Source organism: Somniosus microcephalus, chromosome 22 (genome assembly GCF_052327205.1).
Source record: "Somniosus microcephalus isolate GS21.2 chromosome 22, FLI_Smic_1.0, whole genome shotgun sequence".
Lineage (NCBI taxonomy): Eukaryota > Metazoa > Chordata > Chondrichthyes > Squaliformes > Somniosidae > Somniosus > Somniosus microcephalus.
In genome coordinates this window covers 47,588,309-47,612,641 of record NC_141008.1, presented here as the reverse complement: position 1 = coordinate 47,612,641, position 24,333 = coordinate 47,588,309, and the positions used below count along the sequence as shown (strand labels likewise).

The 24,333-nt window shown below is 49.5% G+C and overlaps 1 protein-coding gene across 1 annotated transcript in view; it reads left to right on the top strand.

The window, feature by feature from the left end:
• pitpnaa (phosphatidylinositol transfer protein, alpha a) overlaps positions 1-24,333 on the top strand; it is a 78,343-nt gene that overhangs the window by 7,234 nt on the left and 46,776 nt on the right. Inside the window, exon 2 of the mRNA XM_085964642.1 lies at positions 17,298-17,328. Within this exon, the coding sequence (XP_085820768.1) occupies positions 17,298-17,328 (31 nt within the window). The remainder of the gene's footprint in view (positions 1-17,297; positions 17,329-24,333) is intronic.

Sequence of the window (24,333 nt, the reverse complement as noted above, 5' to 3'; positions counted from 1 at the left end):
ATGCCCAGTTTTGAGGTGCTAGATCTGTTATGAATCTATCCCATTCAGCATGGTGGTAGTGCCACACAACACAATGGAGGGTGTCCTCAGTGTGAAGATGGGACTTCGTCTCCACAATGACAGCATTGGTAGCAGTGACCACCGCACTGTCATCGACAGATGCATCTGCGACAGATAGATTAGGCTCATTCTCCAGAAAGACATTGCATGGGATGGCAGGAATGACGTATGAGGAGAGATTGGGTCGATTAGGCTTATATTCGCTATAGTTTAGAAGAATGAGAGGGGATCTCATTGAAACTTATAAAATTCTAACAGGACTAGACAGACTAGATGCAGGAAGGATGTTCCCAATGGCGGGGGAGTCCAGAACCAGGGGTCACAGTCTAAGGATAAGGGGTAAGCCATTTAGGACAGAAAAGAGGAATTTCTTCATCCAGAGAGTGGTGAACCTGTGGATTTCTCTACCACACAAGGCAGTTGAGGCTAATTCATTAAATATATTCAAGAAGGAGTTAGATATATTTTTTAAGGCTAAAGGGATCAAGGGATATGGGGAGAAAGCAGGGACAGGGTACTGAATTTGGATGATCAGCCATGATCTCATTAAATGGCGGAGCAGGCTCGAGGGGCCGAATGGCCTACTCCTATCTTCAATGTCTATGTTTCTATGATTTTGAGGCTCGACGCAGAGTTAGTGAGTAACGCTGATTTGTAATGTCTCAACACCTCCACTAACTGACCCTAAATCACCACAATTCGCACTTTTTCCCCATAATCCTGAAACTGTTAGATAGGAGTTTTACTGGCGAGTGATTGGTATTGGTGCTTGTGAGCATGACTTGGTTCTTAAAATATCAACAGTACAGTGACAGACCTGTGCCCACCGGTACTGTACCCCAGTTATACAGTGACAGACCTGTACCCACCAGTGTTGTACCCCAGTGTTATACAGTGACAGACCTGTGCCCACCGGTACTGTACCCCAGTGTTATACAGTGACAGACCTGTACCCACCAGTACTGTACCCCAGTGTTATACAGTGTCAGACCTGTACTCACCGGTACTGTACCCCAGTGTTATACAGTGACAGACCTGTACTCACCAGTACTGTACCCCAGTGTTATAGTGACAGACCTGTGCCCACCGGTACTGTACCCCAGTGTTATACAGTGACAGACCTGTACCCACCAGTACTGTACCCCAGTGTTATACAGTGACAGACCTGTACTCACCGGTACTGTACCCCAGTGTTCTACAGTGACAGACCTGTACTCACCAGTACTGTACCCCAGTGTTATAGTGACAGACCTGTGCCCACCGGTACTGTACCCCAGTGTTAGTGACAGACCTGTACCCACCGGTACTGTACCCCAGTGTTATACAGCGACAGACCTGTGCCCACCGGTACTGTACCCCGTGTTATACGGTGACAGACCTGTACCCACCAGTATTGTACCCCAGTGTTATACAGTGACAGACCTGTACCCACCAGCACTGTACCTTAGTGTTACAGTGACAGACCTGTACCCACCGGTACTGTACCCCAGTGTTATAGTGAAAGACCTGTACCCACCAGCACTGTACCCCAGTGTTATACAGTGACAGACCTGTACCCCAGTGTTATAGTGACAGACCTGTACCCACCGGTACTGTACCCCAGTGTTATAGTGAAAGACCTGTACCCACCAGCACTGTACCCCAGTGTTATAGTGACAGACCTGTACCCACCAGCACTGTACCCCAGTGTTAGTGACAGACCTGTACCCACCAGTACTGTACCCCAGTGTTATACAGCGACAGACCTGTACCCACCAGTACTGTACCCCAGTGTTAGTAACAGACCTGTACCCACCAGTACTGTACCCCAGTGTTATACAGTGACAGACCTGTACCCACCAGTACTGTACCCCAGTGTTATAGTGACAGACCTGTGCCCACCAGTACTGTACCCCAATGTTATATAGAAACATAGAAGATAGGAGCAGGAGTAGGCCATTCGGCCCCTCGAGCCTGCTCCGCCATTCAATGAGATCATGGCTGATCATCCAAACTCAGTACCCTGTCCCTGCCTTCTCCCATTTCCCTTGATCCCTTTAGCCTTAAGAAATATATCTAACTCCTTCTTGAATATATTTAATGAATTGGCCTCAACTGCCTTCTGTGGTAGAATTCCACAGGTTCACCACTCTCTGGGTGAAGAAATTCCTCCTCATCTCTGTCCTAAATGGCTTACCCCTTATCCTTAGACTGTGACCCCTGGTTCTGGACTCTCCTGCCATCGGGAACATCCTTCCTGCATCTAGTCTGTCTAGTCCTGTTAGAATTTTATTAGTTTCAATGAGATCCCCTCTCATTCTTCTAAACTCCAGCGAGTATAAGCCCAATCGACCCAATCTCTCCTCGTACATCATTCCTGCCATCCCAGGTATCAGTCTAGTGAATCTTCGCTGCACTCCCTCCATGGCAAGAACATCCTCAGATAAGGCGACCAAAACTGCACACAATACTCAAGGTGTGGTCTCACCAAGGCCCTTTACAACTGCAGCAAGACATCCTTGTTCCTGTACTCGAATCCTCTCGCTATGAAGGCCAACATACCATTTTCCTTCTTAACCGCCTGCTGCACCTGCATGCTTACCTTCAGCGACTGGTGCACAAGGACACCCAGGTCTCGTTGCACTTCCCCTTCTCCCAATCTATTGCCGTTCAGATAAACTGCCTTCCTGTTTTTGCCACCAAAGTGGATAACCTCGCATTTATCCACATTATACTGCATCTGCCCAATCACCCAACCTGTCCAAACCATACTGGAGTTTCTCTGCATCCTCCTCACAGCACACACGCCCACCCAGCTTTGTGTCGTCTGCAAACTTGGAGATATTACATCTAGTTCCCTCGTCTAGATCATTAATATATATTGTGAATAGCTGGGGTCCTAGCACCGATCCCTGCGGTACCCCACTAGTCACTGCCTGGCACTCGGAAAAAGACCCGTTTATTCCAACTCTTTGCTTCCTGTCTGCCAAACAGTTCTCTATCCAAGTCAGTACCTTGCCCCCAATCCCTTCTGCTTTAACCTTACACGCTAATCTCTTATGCGGGACCTTATCTCAAGCCTCTGAAAGTCCAAATACACCACATCCACTGGTTCTCCCTTATTTATTCTACCAGTTACATCCTCAAAAAATTCCAGTAGATTAGTCGAGCACGATTTACCTTTTGTAAACCCATGTTGACGTCCGATCCTGTCACCGTTTTCCAAGTGCTCTGCTATTACATCTTTTATAATGGACTCTAGCATTTTCCCCACTATCGATGTCAGGCTTACCGGTCTATAATTCCCTGTTTTCTCTCTACCACCTTTTTTGAATAGTGGGGTAACATTAGCTACCCTCCAATCCATGGGAACTGTTCCAGAGTCTATAGAATTTTGGAAGATGACCAGTAATGCATCTACTATTTCTAGGGGCACATCCTTAAGTGACACACCAGTACCCACCAGTGTTATACAGTGACAGACCTGGACCCACCAGTACTGTACCCGTGTTATACAGTGACAGACCTGTACCCACCAGTACTGTACCCCAGTGTTATACAGTGACAGACCTGTACCCACCAGTACTGTACCCCAGTGTTATACAGTGACAGACCTGTACCCACCAGTACTGTACCCCAGTGTTATACATGACAGACCTGGACCCACCAGTACTGTACCCCAGTGTTATACATGACAGACCTGGACCCACCAGTACTGTACCCCAGTGTGTTAGTGACAGACCTGGACCCACCTGTACTGTACCCCAGTGTTATACAGTGACAGACCTGGACCCACCTGTACTGTACCCCAGTGTGTTAGTGACAGACCTGGACCCACCTGTACTGTACCCCAGTGTTATACAGTGACAGACCTGGACCCACCAGTACTGTACCCGTGTTATACAGTGACAGACCTGTACCCACCTGTACTGTACCCCAGTGTGTTACAGTGACAGACCTGGACCCACCTGTACTGTTCCCTGGTTCCGTGCAGTTGCAAATCTTTCTCTGCACACACCCAAGTTTGGAATGACGATATGTGCAACTATACTGCTGGATTTTGGAAAGGTGGATGTATAGTGAATATCTCTCTCACCCACTGTTGCAATTTACTGAACTGATGTCAACAAGGCTGGAGGTTCACTGACGATCAATTCTTAAGGGGACACTCCCTTTGTACTGAAGATCTTGGTCAGCCTTCAAGATTTGAGCATTGCTTCAAATTTTGTGTGTTTGTAAACAAAAAAACTTGTCACATGCTTTTTGACGATTGTTACAATTTTTAAATTCTAGACCAACTTGTAATTATATAGCACCTTTATAGCTATATAGTAAAACATCCCAAGGCACTTCGCAGGCTCGTTACCAAACAATCATAGAAACATAGAAAAATAGAAGCAGGAGTCGGCCCTTCGAGCCTGCTCTGCCATTCAATATGATCATGGCTGATCCGCTATCTCAATACCATATTCCCGCTCTCTCCCCATACCCCTTGATGCCTTTTGTATCTAGAAATTTATCTATCTATCTCAAATATATTCAGTGACTTGGCCTCCACAGCCTTCTGTGGTAGAGAATCCCACAGGTTCACCACCCTCTGAGTGAAGAAATTTTTCCTCATCTCAGTCCTAAATGGCCGACCCCTTATTCTGAGACGTGACCCCTGGTTCTAGACTCCCCAGCCAGGGGAAACATCCTCCCTGCATCTACCCTGTCAAGCCCTGTAAGAATTTTGTATGTTTCAATGAGATCACCTCTCATTCTTCTAAACTCTAGGGAACATAGACCTAGTCTACTCAATCTCTCCTCATAGGACAATCCCGCCATCCCAGGAACCAGTCTGGTGAACCATCGTTGCACTCCCTCTATGGCAAGTATATCCTTCCTTAGGTAAGGAGATCAAAACTGTCCACAATACTCCAGGTGTGGTCTCACCAGGGCCCTATATAATTGCAGTAAGACGTCTTTACTCTTATAATCAAATCCTCTTGTAATAAAGGCCAACATACCATTTGCTTTCCTAATTGCTTGCTGTACCTGCATGTTAACTTTCAGTGATTCGTATAGAAGGACACCCAGGTCCCTCTGAACACCAACATTTCCCAATCTCTCCATTTAAAAACTACTCTGCTTTTCTATTTTTCCTACCAAAGTGGATAACTTCATATTTCTCCACATTATATTCCATTTGCTATGTCCTTGCCCACTCACCTAGCCTGTCTATATCCCCTTGAAGCCTCCTTGCATCCTCCTCACAACGTACATTCCCACCCAGCTTTGTATCATCAGCAAACTTGAATGTATTACATTTGGTCTCCTCATCCAAATCATTGCTATAGATTGTGAATAGCTGAGCCCAAGCACTGATCCTTGCGGTATGCCACTAGTTACAGCCTGCCAATCTGAAAATGACCTGTTTATTCCTAATGTTTTCTATCCACTAACCAATCCTCAATCCATGCTAGTATATTATTACCCCCAATCCCATGAGCCCTAATTTTGTTTAATAACCTCTTGTGCGGCACCTAATTGAATGCCTTCTGAAAATCCAAATACACCACATCCACTGGTTCCCCCTTATCTATTCTGCTAGTTACAACCTCAAAAAACTCTAACAGATTTGTCAAACACGATTTCCCTTTCATATATCCGTGTTGACTCTGCCCAATCCTATTATTTTCTAAGTGCCCTGTTACCATGTCCTTAATAATAGATTCTAACATTTTCCCTACAACTGATGTCAGGCTAACTGGTCTGTAGTTCCCAGTTTTCTCTCTCCCTCCTTTCTTAAATAGTGGGGTTACATTTGCTACCTTCCAATCCGCAGGAACCGTTCTAGAATCTATGGAATTTTGGAAAATGACAACCAATGCATCCACTATCTCTATAGCCACCTCTTTCAAAACCCTAGGATGTAGGCCATCAGGTCCAGGGGATTTATTGGCTTTCAGTCCCATTAATTTCTTCAGTACTACTTTTTTACTAATACTAATATCTTTCAGTTCCTCATTCTCGCTAGACCCTTGGTTCTCCACTATTTCCGGGAAGTTTTTTGCGTCTTTGGGATTTATGAAGACGATTGCAGTTCAGTATCAAACTGTCTTTCTCTTCCTTCATACTGTTTAGCTTCCATCCTTGCCTTTCCATTTTCCCCACCCTCCTCTACCCCCTAATCCTTTGGATGAGACGTTAAAACAAGGCCCCATTTGCCCCCTCAGGTGGACGTAAAAGGTCCCACGGCACTATTTCGAAGAATCGACTGCAACAGGACATAGGCTGGCAGACAAGTGGCAGATGGAATTTAATACAGAGAAGTGTGAGGTGATGCATTTTGGCAGAAGGAACAGGGAGAGGCAATATACACTTAATGGCACAGTTTTAAAGAGTGTGCAGGGACAGAGGGACCTGGGAGTTAATGTGCATAGGTCCCTGAAGGTGGCGGGACATATTGAGAGAGTGGTTAGCAAAGCATATGGGATCTTGGGCTTCATAAATAGAGGTATTGAGTACAAAAGTAGAGAAGTTATGCTGAACCTTTATAAAGCGCTGGTTAGGCCACAACTGGAGTATTGCGTCCAGTTCTGGTCACCACACTTTAGGAAGGATGTGAAGGCCCTTGAGAGGATGCAGAGGAGATTTACCAGAATGGTTCCGGGGATGGGGGATCTTAGCTACAAGGACAGGTTGGAGAAGCTGGATTTGTTTTCATTAGAGCAAAGGAGGTTGAGGCGTGATTTGATAGAGGTGTACAAGATTATGACAGGTTTGGATAGGCTAGACGGGGAAAGGCTGTTCCCACTAGTTGATGGTACAAGAACTAGGGGACACAGATTTAAGGTTTTGGGCAAGAGATACAGGGGGGGATGTGAGGAAAAACTTTTTTACACAGCGCGTGGTGATGACCTGGAATTCGCTGCCGGCGGAAGTGGTGGAAGCGGAGACACTCAATGTTTTCAAGGGGAGACTGGATAGGCACTTGAGGGAAATAAACTTGCAGGGCTACGGGGATAGAGCGGGGGAATGGGACTGACTGGATTGCTCTACAGAGAGACAGCACGGACTTGATGGGCCGAAAGGCTTCCTTCTGTGCCGTTATGACGCTGACTTCTAAGTCAGGATGGTGTGTGACTTGGAGGGGAACTTGGAGGTGGGGGTGTTCCCATGTGCCTGCTGCCCTTGTCCTTCTAGGTGGAAGAGATCGCGGGTTTGGGAGGTGCTGCCGAAGAAGTCTTGGCAAGTTGCTGCAGTGCATCTTGTAGATGGTACACACTGCAGCCACGGTGCGCTGGTGGTGGAGGGAGTGATTAAGCTGGTGGGTGGGGTGCCAGTCAAGCGGGCTGTTTTGTCCTGTATGGTGTCGAGCTTCTTGAGTATTGTTGGAGCTGCACTCATCCAGGCAAGTGGCGAGTATTCCATCACACTCCTTACTTGTGCCTTGTAGATGGTGGAAAGGCTTTGGGGAGTCAGGAGGTGAGACACTCGCTGCAGAATACCCAGCCTCTGACCTGCTGTTGTTGGCACAGTATTTATGTGGCTGGTCCAGTTAGGTTTCCTGTCAATGGTGACCCCCAGGATGTTGATGGTGGGGGATTCAGCGATGGTAATACCGTTGAAAGTCAAGGGGAGGTTTTGGAGATAGTCATTGCCTGGCACTTCTGTGGCGTGAATGTTACCTGCCACTTATCAGCCCAGGCCTGAACATCGTCCATGTCTTGTTGTATGCGGGCATGAACTGCTTCATTATCTGAGGAGTTGTGAATGGCGCTGAACACTGTGCAGTCATCAGCGAACATCCCCATTTCTGACCTTATGTTGGAGGGAAGGTCATTGATGAAGCAGCTGAAGATGGTTGGGCCTAGGACACTGCCCTGAGGAACTCCTGCAGCGATGTCCTGGGGCTGTGATGATTGACCTTCAACCACCACAACCATCTTCCTTTGTGCTAGGTATGACTCCAGCCAGTGGAGTGTTTCCCCCCCGATTCCCATTGACTTCAGTTTTACTAGGGCTCCTTGATACCACACTCGGTCAAATGCTGCTTTGATGTCAAGGGCAGTCACTCTCACCTCACCTAGGCTGTAATGAGGTCGGGAGCTGAGTGGTCTTGGTGGAACCCAAACTGGGCATCAGTGAGCAGGTTATTGGTGAGTAAGCGCCACTTGATCGCACTGTCGATGACACCTTCCATCACTTTGCTGATGATTGAAAGTAGACTGATGGGGCAGTAATTGGCTGGGTTGGATTTGTCCTGCTTTTTGTGGACAGGACATACCTGGGCAGTTTTCCACATTGTTGGATAGATGCCAGTGTTGTAGCTGTACTGGAACAGCTTGGCTAGAGGCGCAGCTAGTTCTGGTGCACAAGTCTTCAACACGATAGCCGGGATGTTGTCAGGGCCCATAGCCTTTGCTGTATCCAGTGCGCTCAGCTGTTTCTTGATCACGTGGATTGCTCTATAGAGAGTCGGCACGGACTCGATGGGCCAAATGGCGGCCTCCTGTGCCATTATGACTCTAAGAGCAGGGGAGTTCTCCCCAGTGTCCTGGCCAATATTTATCCCTCAATCAATATCACTACAACAGATGGTCTGGTCACTATCACATTGCTGTTTGTGGGAGCTTGCTGTGTGCAAATTTACTGCCGCGTTTCCTACATTACAACAGTGACTGCACGTCCAAAAGTACTTAATTGGCTGTAAAGCACTTCGGGACGTTCTAAGGTTGTGAAAGACGCTACAGAAATGCAAGTCTTTAGTCCTTTTACTCAGTATTTATTCTAGTTCTGCCCTCGAGGATCCCTGATTATAATCGCTCAACCTTTGGTGGCCGTGCCTTCTGTTGCCGAGGCCCTGAGCTCTGGAATTCCCTGCCTAAACCTCTCCGCCTCGCTGCCTCTCTTTCCTCCTTTAAGACGCTCCTTAAAATCAAGTTTTTGGTCACCTGCCCTAATTGATCCTTATATGGATCGGTGTCAAATTTTGTCTTCAAATACTCCTGTGCAGCGCCGTGGGAGGTTTTACTACGTTCAAGGCGCTATATAAATACAAGTTGTTGTTGTATTCACCCTTTTCTCCTTGCTGTAAAGCACTCGGTACCTTCCTGCTCGTGAGGAGCGCTGTGTAAAGTTGTTGAGGTACTAACAGCTGTTTTGGGAACTGTACCCCTAGCACAAGTCGGTCTTTGGGGGGGGGGGGGGATATCATTTTGTTTTTTTTTTAAAACTCAGACGTACAAGGAAAGCTATGGATCCTACATTGTAAGCTTGCAATAGTGAGCTGTTGGATGATCTGTCCTCTGGTGTTAAATTCTTCGACGTTGCTATAAGAGACAGCTTGTTGGAGAGGTTGCAGGGGATACTGAGTCTCTGCCAAGGTTTTGACATTGAGTCATGCACAGATTCTGTGGTGTGGAACTCTTCACGTGTTCTGTCCTTGTTTTTTCCTTTATTGAAAGTTAAATTATAAAAAAAACTCTTTCCAATGTGCCGAGTGAGGCTCAGCTCCGGGAGCTGCCTGCTGCCAATATTGATCGCAGCCAGAACCCGATTGGCAACATCAGATTGTCCTCCAAACGGCCATTCTAGCCCGACCCGAGTCCTGAAGCTCTGAGATCAGCGGCACATCCCTGACCCCTCCCCAAATCCAGACCACTGACCCACCACATTTAATTTAACCCCTGCCCTGCCAGTCTCTGGTTCTCTGCCATGTGTTTTACTGGTTTTCTGATTAACCTCCCCTCCCCTGATTTTTTTTTTTTCTCTGTCCTGAAGCAAGGACAGTTCCGCCGCAAAAGGGACCTCTTCCTATCTGAACACACCTGTGTGAAGGATTCGATGGGGTCGATACAGAGAAACTATTTCCTCTGTCAGGGAATCCAGAACAAGGGGAAGCAATCTTAAAATTAGAGCCAGGCCATTCATGAGGGAAATCAGGAAGCACTTCTTCACACAAAGGATAGGGGAAACCTTGAACACTCTCCCTCAAAGCTGTGGAAATTTTCAAGACTGAGATCGATAGATTTTTGTTGGGTAAGGGTATCGAGGAATATGGCAGGTAGATGGAGTTAAGGTGCAGATCAGCCATGATCTGATTGAATGGCTGAGCGGGCTCAATGGCCTCCTCCTGTTCCTATGTAACCTTAGAGAGTGAATGTCGAGAGGCTGTTGAACTGAGGAGTGCACCAACCCGAACCCTATCCTGCCCACACAAATTTCAACAATCTTACGGGGTCAAAAGTGACCGGATCGGACAAAGTCAACATGGATTTACAAAAGGTAAATCGTGCTTGTCTAATCTACTGGAATTTTTTGAGGATGTAACTGGTAGAATAGATAAGGGAGAACCAGTGGATGTGGTGTATTTGGACTTTCAGAAGGCTTCCGATAAGGTCCCGCATAAGAGATTAGCGTGTAAAGTTAAGGCACATGGGATTGGGGGCAAGGTATTGACTTGGATAGAGAACTGGTTGGCAGACAGAAAGCAAAGAGTTGGAATAAACGGGTCTTTTTCCGAGTGGCAGGCAGTGACTAGTGGGGTACCGCGGGGATCGGTCCTTGGACTCCAGCTATTCACAATATATATTAATGATCTGGACAAGGGAACTAGATGTAATATCTCCAAGTTTGCAGACGACACAAAGCTGGGTGGGAGTGTGTGCTATGAGGAGGATGCTGAGAAACTCGGTATGATTTGGACAGGTTGGGTGATTGGGCAGAAGCATGGCAGATGCAATATAACGTGGATAAATGCGAGGTTATCCACTTTGGTGTCAAAAACAGGAAGGCAGATTATTATCTGAATGGCAATAGATTGGGAGAAGGGGAAGTGCAACGAGACCTGGGTGTCCTTGTGCACCAGTCGCTGAAGGTAAGCATGCAGGTGCAGCAGGCAGTTAAGAAGGCAAATGGTATGTTGGCCTTCGTAGCGAGAGGGTTTGAGTACAGGAACAAGGATGTCTTGCTGCAGTTGTACAGGGCCTTGGTGAGACCACACCTTGAGTATTGTGTGCAGTTTTGGTCGCCTTATCTGAGGAAGGATGTTCTTGCCATGGAAGGAGTGCAGCGAAGATTCACCAGGCTGATACCTGGGATGGCAGGAATGACGTATTGGGTCGATTGGGCTTGTACTCGCTGGAGTTTAGAAGAATGAGAGGGGATCTCATTGAAACTTATAAAATTCTAACAGGACTAGACAGACTAGATGCAGGAAGGATGTTCCCGATGGCCAGGGAGTCCAGAACCAGGGGTCACAGTCTAAGGATAAGGGGTAAGCCATTTAGGACTGAGATGAGGAGGAATTTCTTCACCCAGAGAGTGGTGAACCTGTGGAATTCTCTACCACAGAAGGCAGTAGAGGCCAATTCATTAAATATATTCAAGAAGGAGTTAGATATATTTCTTAAGGCTAAAGGGATCAAGGGATATGGAGAGAAGGGAGGGACAGGGTACTGAGTTTGGATGATCAGCCATGATCTCATTGAATGGTGGAGCAGGGCTCGATAGGCCGAATGGCCTGCTCCTGTCCTCTATGTTTCTAATCTTTCCCTGGAGTTGTCAGCCACAAGTCACCATTAAAGGAGCCAGCAATTGAAATGTTTAAATGCCCCTGTTATCAGCAATTTGCAGATTGCTTCATTGTTTGAGAAACTAACAGTCTGTCTTTTTTTTGAAAGCTCTTATCTGCCTGGAAAATTGCAGGAAAGCTGCTCCCTGTTCTGCTGGGAATCCCTCAAGGGTGATTTAATGAGCAGATATGGGAGGAGCCAGCCCTTTGAACTCTAGCATGTTTCCATCTATCAATACATAACTGCACCAAGGAAGAAGTATTGTAAAATTCTTGCACGCAACAAACGGTGAATGATGTGATTGTTGGCCAAGGTTTTTTTCTCCCTTCCGAGATCTTTGGTCATTACACTGGGGCTCTGTCTCTTTCTTTGACCCATTATTTATTTTTGAAGTCTGCACGGTTCTTTGGCAAGGGTTGAGAGACAGTCCATTCATCGTTTGGCCGATATTTCAAAGAGCCAGCATTAATGAGAGGCAAGGGACTCGATTTCTTAAAAAGGAAAGATTTGCAGAGCTATGGGGAACAAATTGGATAGCTCCTTCAGAACCCTGGTACTGGACTGTTGTGCTGAATGGCCTCCTTCTGTGCTGTATCATTCTATGACTAAGTCTTCTCATTAGCTCCTAGCACAATGTGTTGGGAACCATTTTAATCCTGTTCAATGTGTCTGAATCTATGGCAGTCTTTCAAATATCGTTTGAGCAACTGGTGTGTGGTAATGCCGCAAGTGCAGCAGGAGATGCTTTTCTAAGAATCAAAGAAGCTTTAACCTGTGCTGTACCTGCCCCGGGCGTGTTTGATGGGACAATGTAGAGGGAGCTTTACTCTGTATCTAACCCGTGCTGTACCTGCCCTGGGAGTGTTTGATGGGACAGTGTAGAGGGAGCTTTACTCTGTATCTAACCCGTGCTGTACCTGCCCTGGGAGTGCTTGATGGGACAGTGTAGAGGGAGCTTTACTCTGTATCTAACCCGTGCTGTACCTGCCCCGGGAGTGTTTGATGGGACAGTGTAGAGGGAGCTTTACTCTGTATCTAACCCGAGCTGTACCTGCCCTGGGAGTGTTTGATGGGACAGTGTAGAGGGAGCTTTACTCTGTATCTAACCCGTGCTGTACCTGCCCTGGGAGTGTTTGATGGGACAGTGTAGAGGGAGCTTTACTCTGTATCTAACACGTGCTGTACCTGCCCTGGGAGTGTTTGATGGGGCAGTGTAGAGGGAGCTTTACTCTATCTAACCCTGTGCTGTACCTGCCCTGGGAGTGTTTGATGGGGCAGTGTAGAGGGAGCTTTACTCTGTATCTAACCCGTGCTGTACCTGCCCTGGGAGTGTTTGATGGGGCAGTGTAGAGGGAGCTTTACTCTGTATCTGACCGGAGTTACACCCGATCTGGGGTGCCGGAAATTAATGCCCACACTGGGTGTAGAACATATTGCAGTACACCATCCCACAACGCTAGATTCACCAGAATACTACCAGGGCTCCAAGGGTTAGATTATGAGGAGAGGTTACATAAACTAGGCTTGTATTCCCCGGAATAGACAAAGTTAAGGGGTGATTTGTTCAAGGTTTTCAGGATTTTTAAAGGAATTGATATAGTAGGTAGAGAGAAACATTTTCCACTGGCGGGGGAGGCTCGGACATGGGGGACAGAACCTTCAAAACAGAGCCAGGCCATTCAGGAGAGAAGTTAGGAAACACTCCTCCACGCAAAGGGTGGTAGATGTGTGGAACACTCTCCCACAAGAAGCAGTAGATGCCAGCTCAATTAATCATTTTTGATCACTTTGTTGAAGTAGTTTTCGGGTTCTGGTTAAAAGTCGTTTACTTGAAGTCTTAAGTGATTTTTTTGATATGGTTGTGGGACTTTGTATATTGTGGTGTTATTTAGTGTTAAAGCTGATAGATTTTTATTAGCCGGGGTATTGAGGGACATGGAGCCAAGGCGAGTGGATGGAGTTAGGAATCAGATCAGCCATGATCTCATTGGACGGTGCAGCAGGCTCGAGGGGCTGAATGGCCTCCTATTCCTAAGGCTGGATACCTGCTCCCCGGGACTGCGGTGGTGCAGTGAAGACAGCAGGCGGTACGCAGCAGTCTAGGTTGGTGAGAGGCTTCTGCTCCTGTTACTCCTCCTCTCCGGCGACAATAGCTGCAGTGATGGGGACTTCGAGCCTGGATCCTGTCTGTCTCTGACGCAGCCCCTGGGTGCGTGTTATGCAGCAGTGTTGGCCTCTCGCTGTGGAAACGTTTTCTGTGGGGGGGAGGTCCAGCTACAAGTGTTCTGTGCGATAATCAACCGCTGCCTGAGTCTCGGGAATGATAGGTGCATTTTGAGGGGAGGCGGGGGGGGTGATTTATTTTTAACATTGCGCGAGACCCTCGCTGGTGCCCTTGATTCTCGGAACTTGCGTCTTGTTCAGCAGGCTGCAGGCCAAGTGTTAAACCGCCCAGACTTGCAGTGATTAAAAAAAACAGGTCTTTTCAGCAGGCGAGTAGCATGTTGTTGACATAATGGACAATGGTGAATTCCTCTGTCAAAGTATATTACATTGGGAGGGGCTGCTCTGTGTCCTCACCAGTTTCGGCAGTGGTGGGTGGGGGCTGGTGTACTGGTCTCACCCAGCACCATTCTGTGACGGGCAGTGGCCAAAGCTGGCAACTTCACACAGCCCACAGAACAAGGGCTGTCTGCTGCCGGTGCTGATCTATCCCCGGGGGTAAGGAGCTTTGTCACCCATTATCTAACCTCCGGCTGCTCGATTTTGTGATGCAATATCCTCCTATGAACTGTCCAGACTGGCTGAGAGTCAGCAGCTGATGGGTTTGCTCCTGACTTTGCCAGGAGTGGCGAGGGGCATCACCCAGTGTCATGGAAATACTGCACAACGCAAGCAGCCCGTTCCCTGTCTGGGGCATCACCAAGACAGTCTGAAAGGCAGCAGTTAGGGGCCGGGGTTTGGGGGGGGGGGGGGCAACAGTTGGGGGGCGGTGGGGTGGGGGGGCAACAGGTGGGGGGTGGGGGGGGGCAACGGGTGGGGGGGGCAACAGGTGGGGGGCAACAGTGGTGGGGGGTGGGCGACAGCGGGTGGGGGGGGCGGTGGAGCGGGGGGCAACAGGTGTGGGGCGGGGGGGCAACAGTTGGGGGCCGGGGGGGGATGGGGTGGGGGGGCAACAGTTGGGGGCCGGGGGAGGGTTGGGGTGGGGGGGCAACAGTTGGGGGTTGGAGGGGGGGCAACAGTTGGGGGCCGTGGATGGGGAGCTGACCTGGCCTTCAAACTGAAACATGCTAATTTTTTACATTGACAGTTGTGGCAGTATTTTTGGAAGGCGTTGCAATCCTCCATCGTCCCTCCTCCCTGTTTAATCTGTTGTCAAAGTTGTCTGGTGCGATACCAGTCGCCAAGGGAATTGATGAGTTCCCTCAGTAAACTGGCCACGTGGCAGAGGTGCCTTCCGCACCCATGCTGCAGTGGTATTGAATGTCGTGGCCGAGTGTCATCCAATGGGAATCACTGACCAGTCCCAGGTGAGGATATGGCAACACTGTTTTAGCCATATGCTCTCATTTGAGTAGAAAACGCCTCACACTCACTCAATAGAGGTTAAATGTAGTTCATGTGTATATTTGCTTAACAAACATCCATCACCATTCAGTAACCAAGGAAGTAAAGCACACCCAACAAGGAATGAACTTGCATTTCTCCAGCACCTTTCACAACCTTAGGACGTCCCAAAGCACTTTACAGCCAATGAGGTACTTTTGAAGTGTAGTCACTGTTGTAATGTAGGAAACGCGGCAGCCAATTTGCACACAGCAAGCTCCCACAAACAGCAATGTGATATTGACCAGGTAATCTGTTTGTGATGTTAGTTGAGGGATAAATATTGGTCAGGACACTGGGGAGAACTCCCCTGCACTTCTTCGAAATAGTGGCCGTGGGATCTTTTACGTCCACCTGAGAGGGCAGATGGGGCCTCGGTTTAAAGTTGCATCTGAAAGACGGCACCTCCGCCAGTGCGGCGCTCCCTCGGTGCTGCCCCTCCGCCAGTGCGGCGCTCCCTCGGTGCTGCCCCTCCGCCAGTGCGGCGCTCCCTCGGTGCTGCCCCTCCGCCAGTGCGGCGCTCCCTCGGTGCTGCCCCCCCTCGGTGCTGCCCCTCCGCCAGTGCGGCGCTCCCTCGGTGCTGCCCCGGGAGTGTCAGCCTGCATTAAATCTCTGGAGTGGGACTTGAACCCGCGACCTTCTGACTGAGGTGAGAGAGAGTGCTACCCACTGAGCTCTGCTTTCCGTTTTACCAACAAAAGCACAAAGGGTAAAGTTCACATGCACACGCTGTGCGAACGAGTATTGAGTTCACATGCCTAATGCCGGGGTGGGGGGGATAACGGGCGCAGGAGTGTACAAAGTTGTTGTTTTAGCGGGTGTCGTTTACCCAGGGCATCTCTGGCTCCATCCTAAAGTCTTGTCCTCCATGTGTGCTTGCTTTCCTGTAATACCTTCCTGTTAGACCAATGCTGAAGGAATGTTGCACAAGGGTTTGACTATTTGGGAGAAAGTTTAAAACGAGGGAGTTAGAAGTTTCAGAAGGAAGTCAAATGAAACTCAGCCACCCAGTAGATGGTCAAGTTGTGCCCCACAACGTACTGGGGTTTCGAGCATGGAGCTGACTATTGCAGACCAGAAGGTCCTCGGTGCCTGTAGATTAGGGAGTGGAAAATCGACCGGAGTTCCTGTTCCTGACTGCTATGCCATAACCCTCCTGGCAAATCCACGCAGACTGTGTGTGAATGCACTGGGTGAGAGCCGGAGCCGACTTGGCCAGATGCTTCCCACAGTCCAATAGCCTGCTTGACACTCGCTGTCCCAGCTCTCATCAATAATGGCTATTTGGACAATGTACTGGAGGGTGGCTGCCCCCTGTGGAGAGCCCCAGCCCCCCCACTTGACACCATCTGGAGGGTGGGCAACTCGAGTGGGAGTGTGGAGTTTACCTCAGCCCTGCTGAGGATCTTTGCTCTCGAAAAGAGAAGCCTGACAGGTGACCTGATAGCGGGCTTGAAGATTATGAAAGGGTTCGATAGGGTAGACATAGAGAAGAATCTTCCACTTGTGAGGGAAACCAAATCTAGTGGTCAAAAAAAGAGTCACTAATAAATCCAATCGGGAATTCAGGAGAAATTTCTTTATCCAGAGAATGTGGAACTCGCTACCACTGAGTGGTTGAGGCAAGTAGTATAGATGCATTTAAAGCGAAGCTCGGTAAACACGAGGGAGAAAGGAATCGAAGAATATGCTGATCGTGTAGGAGGAGGCTCGTGTGGAGCATAAACGCTAGCACAGACCTCTTGGGCTGAATGACCTGTTTCTATGCTGTAGACTCGATGGAACACCTTGGCCAGGCGTGCTGCTATGGAGCACGATCCTCCCCTTCCCCAATTAGTAGGGTAGGCTGTGGAAGTGGGTTCAAGAGGGCATTCGAGGTGTTAGAACGAGAGATATGGTGAGAGGGTGAGTACGTGGGGTTAAAAAGGATGCTTGTTTGATCTAACAGCTTTTTCCTGCTCTTTATATAAAAAAAAATCTGAGACTGAGTATCGAGGCGGGGGAGGGTGTGAACATATAAGAAGTGACGTGGCCTGTGTGTGTGTTCCTGTTCGAGCTCCAGATATTTATTCATTTTTCCTTCTCTTTCAGTCGGATAATCCTGCCAATCTCCGTGGATGAGGTGAGTGATCCATTTCCGTGCAGGTTTGTTTTTCAGTGGCGTTTGACTTCATTAAATGGTGGTTTCAGTCAAGGGTCAAAATCCCTGTGTTGTCCGCTGTGCATCTGACTCGCACCAAGTCCCGTTCACCAATCAGCCCTGTGCTCGCTGACCTACAGTGACTCCCGGCCCGACAACGTCTCAGTTTAAAATTCTCATCCTCGTGTTCAAACCCCACCATGGTCTTGCCCTCCCTAACTCTAACTTTCTCCAATTCTGGCCTCTTGCAGCTCCCCCACTTGCTTCGTCCCACCATTGGCGGCCGTGCCTTCAGTTGCTCTGGAATTCCCTAAGCTCTGGAATTCCCTCCCGAAACCTCTCCACCTCTCTCCTTTTAAGACCCTCCTTAAAACCCCTCTCTTTGATCAAGCCTTTGGTCACCTGCCCTAATGTCTCCTTAACGTGGCTCAATGTCAATTTATGTTTGGTTCACACCCCTGTGAAGAGCTGTGGGACGTTTTGCTGCGTTCAAGACACTATCAAGGCAAGGTGCTGCAGCTTGCTGTGTGATCCTGGATTTTGATTGCACTGCGTGTCCTGCCTGTGTTGCTGGCTTCCAAAATGTAGCTTCTCCACAATTAGCGAGTTGCGCTATCAATTACTCATAAAAGACTGAGAGTTAAGCGAGTAACTAAAGGCTTTTATTAACAAAAGAATGAAGGTCTGCCTCGAGTGGTCGACCGGTCCAGAAATACAAAGGGCTGGGGAGCAGTCACCTTTATACTAGGACTTGTGGGAGGAGTCAGCCGAGGCATGTCCAGGCATGTACACAGTGGAATACAAACAGTGGTTTACCACATTCACCCCTTGTTTAAAATTGAGTCCGGCAGGGTGAAGTGTATTAAAAGTTAGTGTATTGGAGTCTCTCCGGAGGTCTTGTCTGCCGCTGTGATCGGCGTGGCGACGGCAGGGGTAGTGGAGCTTCCGGCGTCGAGTCCTGCGTGGGCTGTGGCACAGGCGTGTCGTCCTCGTAGATGTCGAGCGGGTCGCGGGGCCCAGGCCTGCCGTCTGCTGGGGCTGGATATCGGATCGTGGGGGGGGGGGGGGTGGTAGTGGGTTACTGCGGCCCCCGAGGGTGCAAGGTCTCTTATGGAGACTGTGTCCTCCCGCCCGTCCGGGTATGCAATGTAAGCATACTGGGGGTTGGCGTGGAGGAGGTCGACCCTCTCGACCAGGGGGTCCGTTTTATGGGTCCTCACGTGCCTTCTCAGTAGGACCGGCCCTGGGGACGTCAGCCATGGCGGTAGCGATGTCCCCGATGTGGACTTCCTTGGGAAGACAAACATTTTCTCATGAGGGGTGGCGTTAGTGGCAGTGCAGAGCAGTGACCGAATAGAGTGGAGCGCATCGGGGAGCACATCCTGCCAGCGGGAGGTTGGAAGGCCCCTAGACTTTAAGGCTAGCAGGGCGGCCTTCCAAACTGTCGCATTTTCTCTTTCCACCTGTCCGTTCCCCCGGGGGTTGTAACTGGTGGTCCTGCTTGTGGCAATACCCCTAGTTAGCAGGTACTGACGGAGTTCGTCGCTCATAAACGATGAGCCCCGGTCGCTATGGATATAGCTGGGGAAACCGAACAGGGTGAAGAGGTCGTTCAGACATTTAATGACCGTTGCACTGGTCATGTCCGGGCAGGGGATGGCGAACGGGAAACTGGAGTACTCATCAATAATATTGAGGAAGTACACATTGCGGTCGGAGGAGGGGAGAGGCCCTTTAAAATCAACGCTCAGGCGCTCGAAGGGGCGAGTGGCTTTTATCAGGTGGGCCCTGTCTGGTCTATAAAAGTGCGGTTTGCACTCAGCGCAGACTTGGCAGTTCCTGGTCATGGTCCTGACCTCCTCAATAGAGTAAGGCAGGTTGCGGGCCTTGATGAAGTGGAAGAACCTGGTGACCCCCGGGTGGCAGAGGTCATTGTGGAGGGCCCGCAGTCTATCGATCGCGCTGGCGCAGGTGCCACGCGATAGCGCATCCGGGGGTTCATTGAGCTTCCCAGGCCGGTACAAGATCTCGTAATTGTAGGTGGAAAGTTCGATTCTCCACCTCAAGATCTTGTCATTTTTGATTTTGCCCCTCTGCTTGTTGTTAAACATGAAAGCAACTGAACGTTGGTCAGTGAGCAGGGTAAATCGTTTTCCGGCCAGGTAGTGCCTCCAATGACGCACAGCCTCCACAATCGCCTGGGCCTCCTTCTCAACAGCGGAGTGTCTGGTCTCCGGGCCTTGGAGGGTTCGTGAAAAGAAGGCCACGGGTCTCCCCGCCTGATTGAGGGTAGCGGCCAGGGCAAAGTCGGACACGTCGCTTTCCACCTGGAAGGGGATGGATTCGTCCACTGCGTGCATGGTGGCTTTGGCAATGTCTTCCTTGATACGGTGGAAGGCTAAGCGGGCCTCTGCCGTCAAGGGAAAAGAGGTGGACTTGATCAGCGGATGGGCCTTGTCCGCATAGTAGGGGACCCACTGGGCATAATAGGAGAAAAACCCTAGGCACCTCTTCAGGGCCTTGAGGCAGTGGGAGTTCCAGAAGGGGACGCATCCGGTCGGGGTCGGGGCCAATGACTCCGTGTTCCACAACACAGCCAAGGATGGCGAGGCGGTTTGTGCGGAATATGCACTTCTCCTTGTTATATGTCAGGTTCAGGAGTTGGGCGGTGCGGAGGAATTTTTCGAGGTTTGCGTCATGGTCCTGCAAGTCACGGCCGCAGATGGTCACATTGTCCAGATATGGGAAAGTGGCCTGCAACGCATTTTGATCTACCATCCGGTCCATCTCCCTTTGGAAGACGGAGACCCCGTTGGTGACGCCAAAGGGAACCCTAAGGAAGTGGTAGAGGCGGCCGTTTGCCTCAAAGGCAGTATACTGGCGGTCCTCAGGGCGGATAGGGAGCTGGTGGTACGCTGATTTCAGGTCAATGGTCGAGAAGACGCAGTACTGCGCGATCTGGTTGACCATATCAGCTATGCGGGGGAGTGGGTAGGCGTCCAGCAGGGTGTAGCGATTTATTGTCTGGCTGTAGTCGATGACCAGGCGCTGCTTCTCGCCGGTCTTAACGACCACAACCTGGGCTCGCGAGGGGCTGGTGCTGCCCTCAATAATCCCTTCCTTCAGGAGCCGCTCCACTTCGGTTTTAATGAAAACCCTGTCCCCGGCACTGTATCGCCTGCTCTTTGTGGCGATGGGCTTACAGTCGGGGGTGAGGTTAGCAAACAGTGGGGGGGGCTGACTGAGTGTGGAGAGGTTGCACCTGGTGCGCGGCGGGCAATTTGGGAGCTGCTGGCTGCGGACTGTGAGTGGGGGTAGGGGTCCACCGTACGCCATCGTAACACTTTTAAGGTGGCACTGAAAATCTAACCCCAGCAGGACGGCAGCGCAGAGGTCGGGCAGGACCAGAAGTTTAAAATGATCGTACACGGTCCCGTCTACTACGAGTGTCACTACGCAGTAGCCGCCGATGTCCGCCGACTGGGACTCGGAGGCCATAGAAATCCGCTGGTGCGCAGGCAGGACTGGGAGAGAGCAACGCCGCACCGTGTCGGGGTGGATGAAGCTCTCCGTGCTCCCAGAGTCAAAAAGGCAGATTGTATCGTGGCCATTTACCTTAATGTCCATTGTGGAACTGGCCAGCTGGTGCGGTCTCGCTTGGTCCAGTGTAACGGATGCCAGCGTAGGGGTCGGTGTGTCGCTGTGGGTATCAGATGAGGCGGTGTTGGGGGCCTGCTGCGTTCCGGCTGTCGTCCAAGATGGCGGCGTCCATGATCCCCATGTGGCTGGAGGCGTCCAAAATGGCTGCTGTACCGGTGGTTCGCACATGGCCGGGGAGGCCCAAGATGGCGGCCCGCATGGCCCACACGCGGCGCTGCTGGGGTTCGGGGTGGCTTTGGCCCTGCAGACGTTAGCGTAGTGTCCCTTCTTCCCGCAGCCCGAGCAGATCGCGTTTTTCGCCGGGCAGCGAGCTCTGGGGTGTTTTGCCTGGCCAGAGAAGTAGCATTTCTGGCCTTGGGACACTGCTGCGGTAGTTGGGCCGTGGCTGGGGTGGCACGGCGCTATGAGGCGGTCCTACCGTGTCCCAGGCTGTCATTCCCCGTGGCGTCCACGGTGCAGAGGAGTAGGCATCCATGCCCCGGTAGGCTGCATCCAATGATAGTGCGAGTTCAGAGGCCTTGTCGAGGTCACTCTGCTCCAACAGTCGCTGTCGGGTGTAATTGGATCTGTGGCCCGCTACAGAAGCGTCCCAGATAAGTTCCTCTGTGTACACGGCGGCCTTTACATCCTTACAACCACAGGCCCGGCCAAGCACATGGTTTACCACATAGCGGCAATACCAAAGTCAAGTGCCAGTCAGTGGAAGTCTGGCGCTCTTACGTTTGGTGTTGCCACTGGCACCTAGCACCTGCGCATCAGTGGCACTGACAGGGTATCTAGTCTGATACAAAAGCAGCTTTAATATACAGAGAAGCACATTTCCAGACTCCCATTTGGTGCTGTTAAAAAAGACGCACACTTCAAGAGGAACTGTGTTTCAGCGCGTTACCTAATACTTTATAAAACAAAGGTAAAATTAACATATCTGCACTCGACAATGGATCCATTGCCTCTCTAGTTTCCTGATTTCCTGACAGCTTGGGTTGCAGTCACTTTGCATCTCTGTTGCCCTGATGGGACATTTAAAGAAAATTTAGCCCTACATTGCAACGGTGACTACACTTCAAAAGTACTTTGTTGGTTGTAAAGCGCTTTGGGACATCCTGAGGTCGTGAAAGGTGCTGCAGTCTTTTTTTCCTTCTAAGCCCATCCTTCGAATCCTCTGATTCTCCTATCAGAGCTTCGAATTGTGTTTTGAAAAGCTCCGTACCTTTGCCTCTACCTATCCTGGGAGGTAGATATTCCAAACATTGCTCCATTTTTTGAGTACCATTTTTTTTTTCCCCCCTGATATCTTTTCTAAGTTTACTTGTCACTAATTCCTATTTCTATCCCTTGCTTCTACTTTTGAAGTAATATTCATGGTTTGTCAATATAATTTTTATATCTTGATGAAGTGCCCTTCAGCACCTTCTCCACAGACTCTAAACTTCCCCGATCTTTCCTCCTAGTTTATCCTCTTGCTCTTCACTTTGCCCTCTTTGCTCGATTATCTTTCCCATGTAGCAGTGCGCTGGGATTCTGCACCGGTAACACGAGCACAGGTGATTCGGACGGACAGCATCTGTGACAAATGACTCCCTGGCACAGTGAAACATGAGCTTTACTTTGCTGCACACAACCCGGAGGATGAGCGGTAATTCCTAGCTCCTGGACTAGTGCCGGGAGCGCTATGACACTCTGCACCTATAACTAAGGCGAGAGCAGCCCACCTGACCCTTTTCCACTCCCCTGAGGAAGTGGGGTATCACTAGCCTCTGGTGAGTGCAATGCCGTGACATTAGCTGACCTCGAGCTCGTGTTGATGACCTTTTTTAAAAATTATTTTTATATAAATTAAGTTTTTTTTGAATTGCTGAGCAATCCTGAAATAGGAACTTTGATGGAAAGCAAAGCTGCCATAGCCAAAGAACCACTTCAGCTGTGACTGCAGGTAACAGAACAGTGAGTGGAGCGTTACAATAACCAAATACCCGAAAGAGAATTAAAGGGCGTAATCCGATCCTGGGTTTATCTGATTAGATTACTGCCTTCTAATTCTTTCCCGGGCATCCGTTATTCTGTGTATTAGAATTTGAATCACCAACTTATTCTTTGCTGTTCAGCTGATTGCAGTGACCCCCAGCACAAAGCTGGATTTGTTTTGCCTCGACCCTTTGTATTATAATCTCTAACTCCCATGCACTCTAATTGTGTATGTGTGGGGTGGGGGTTAACACACATGCAGATGTATAATATTCTCTCTTGCTCTCTTTTCTCCCCCCCCCCCCCCCCCCCCCTCCCAATTTTCACCTTTCCCCTCCTTTCCTGGCGGTGCTGATTCATGCTGTGACAGGAGTTTAGATGGTGAGGGTTGGCAAACTAATCAACCGTGGATGAACACAGTCCTGATCTCCGCACACTTGCACTGCCCAGCTGGAGGAGCCGGGCAGTTAACGCCATATGATAATCAAGTCATTATTTAAAAAAGCTGACAGGTGAATATCTGAGTGAGAATGTATTATACATAGTGCCTTATTGCACCGCATTATGGTGTCAGCCGTGGCTCAGTGCCTCTCTTGCCTCTCAGACGTTCTTGCCTCTGAGTCAGGTGGTCGTGGGTTCGAGTCCCACTCCAGAGACTTGAACCCATAATCCAGGCTGACACTCCCAGTGCAGTACTGAGGGAGTGCTGCACTGTCGGAGGTGCTGCCTTTCGGATGAGACATTAAACCAAGACTCCGTCTGCTCTCTCAGGTGGACGTAAAGATCCCACGGCCGCTATTTCAAAGAAGAGCAGGGGAGTTCTACCCTGGTGTCCTGGCCTATATTTATCCCTCAGCCCACATCACTCAAAAAAACAGATTATCTGGTCGTCATCAAATTGCTGTTTGTGGGAGCTGTGATCAAATTGGCTGCCACGTTTCCTACATTACAACAGTGACTGCACTTCAAAAGTACTTCATTGGTTGTATAGCACTTTGGGACATCCTGCGGTTGTGAAAGGTGCTGTATAAAGGGAACACTAGCATAGTGGTAATGTCACTGGGCTAGTGATCCAGAGGCCTGGACTAATGATCCAGAGACGCGAGTTTAAAATCCCACCACGGCAGCTGGGGAATTTAAATTCCGTTAATTAAATAAATCTGGAATAAAAAGCTAGTATCAGTAGTGGTGTCTATCGGATTGTCGTAAAAACCCATCTGGTTCACTAATGTCCTTTAGGGACGGAAATCTGCCATCCTTACCCGGTCTGGCCTATATGTGGACTCCAGACGCACAGCAATGTGGTTGACTCTTAACTGCCCTCTGAAATGGCCTAGCAAGACACTCCGTTGTACACAACCG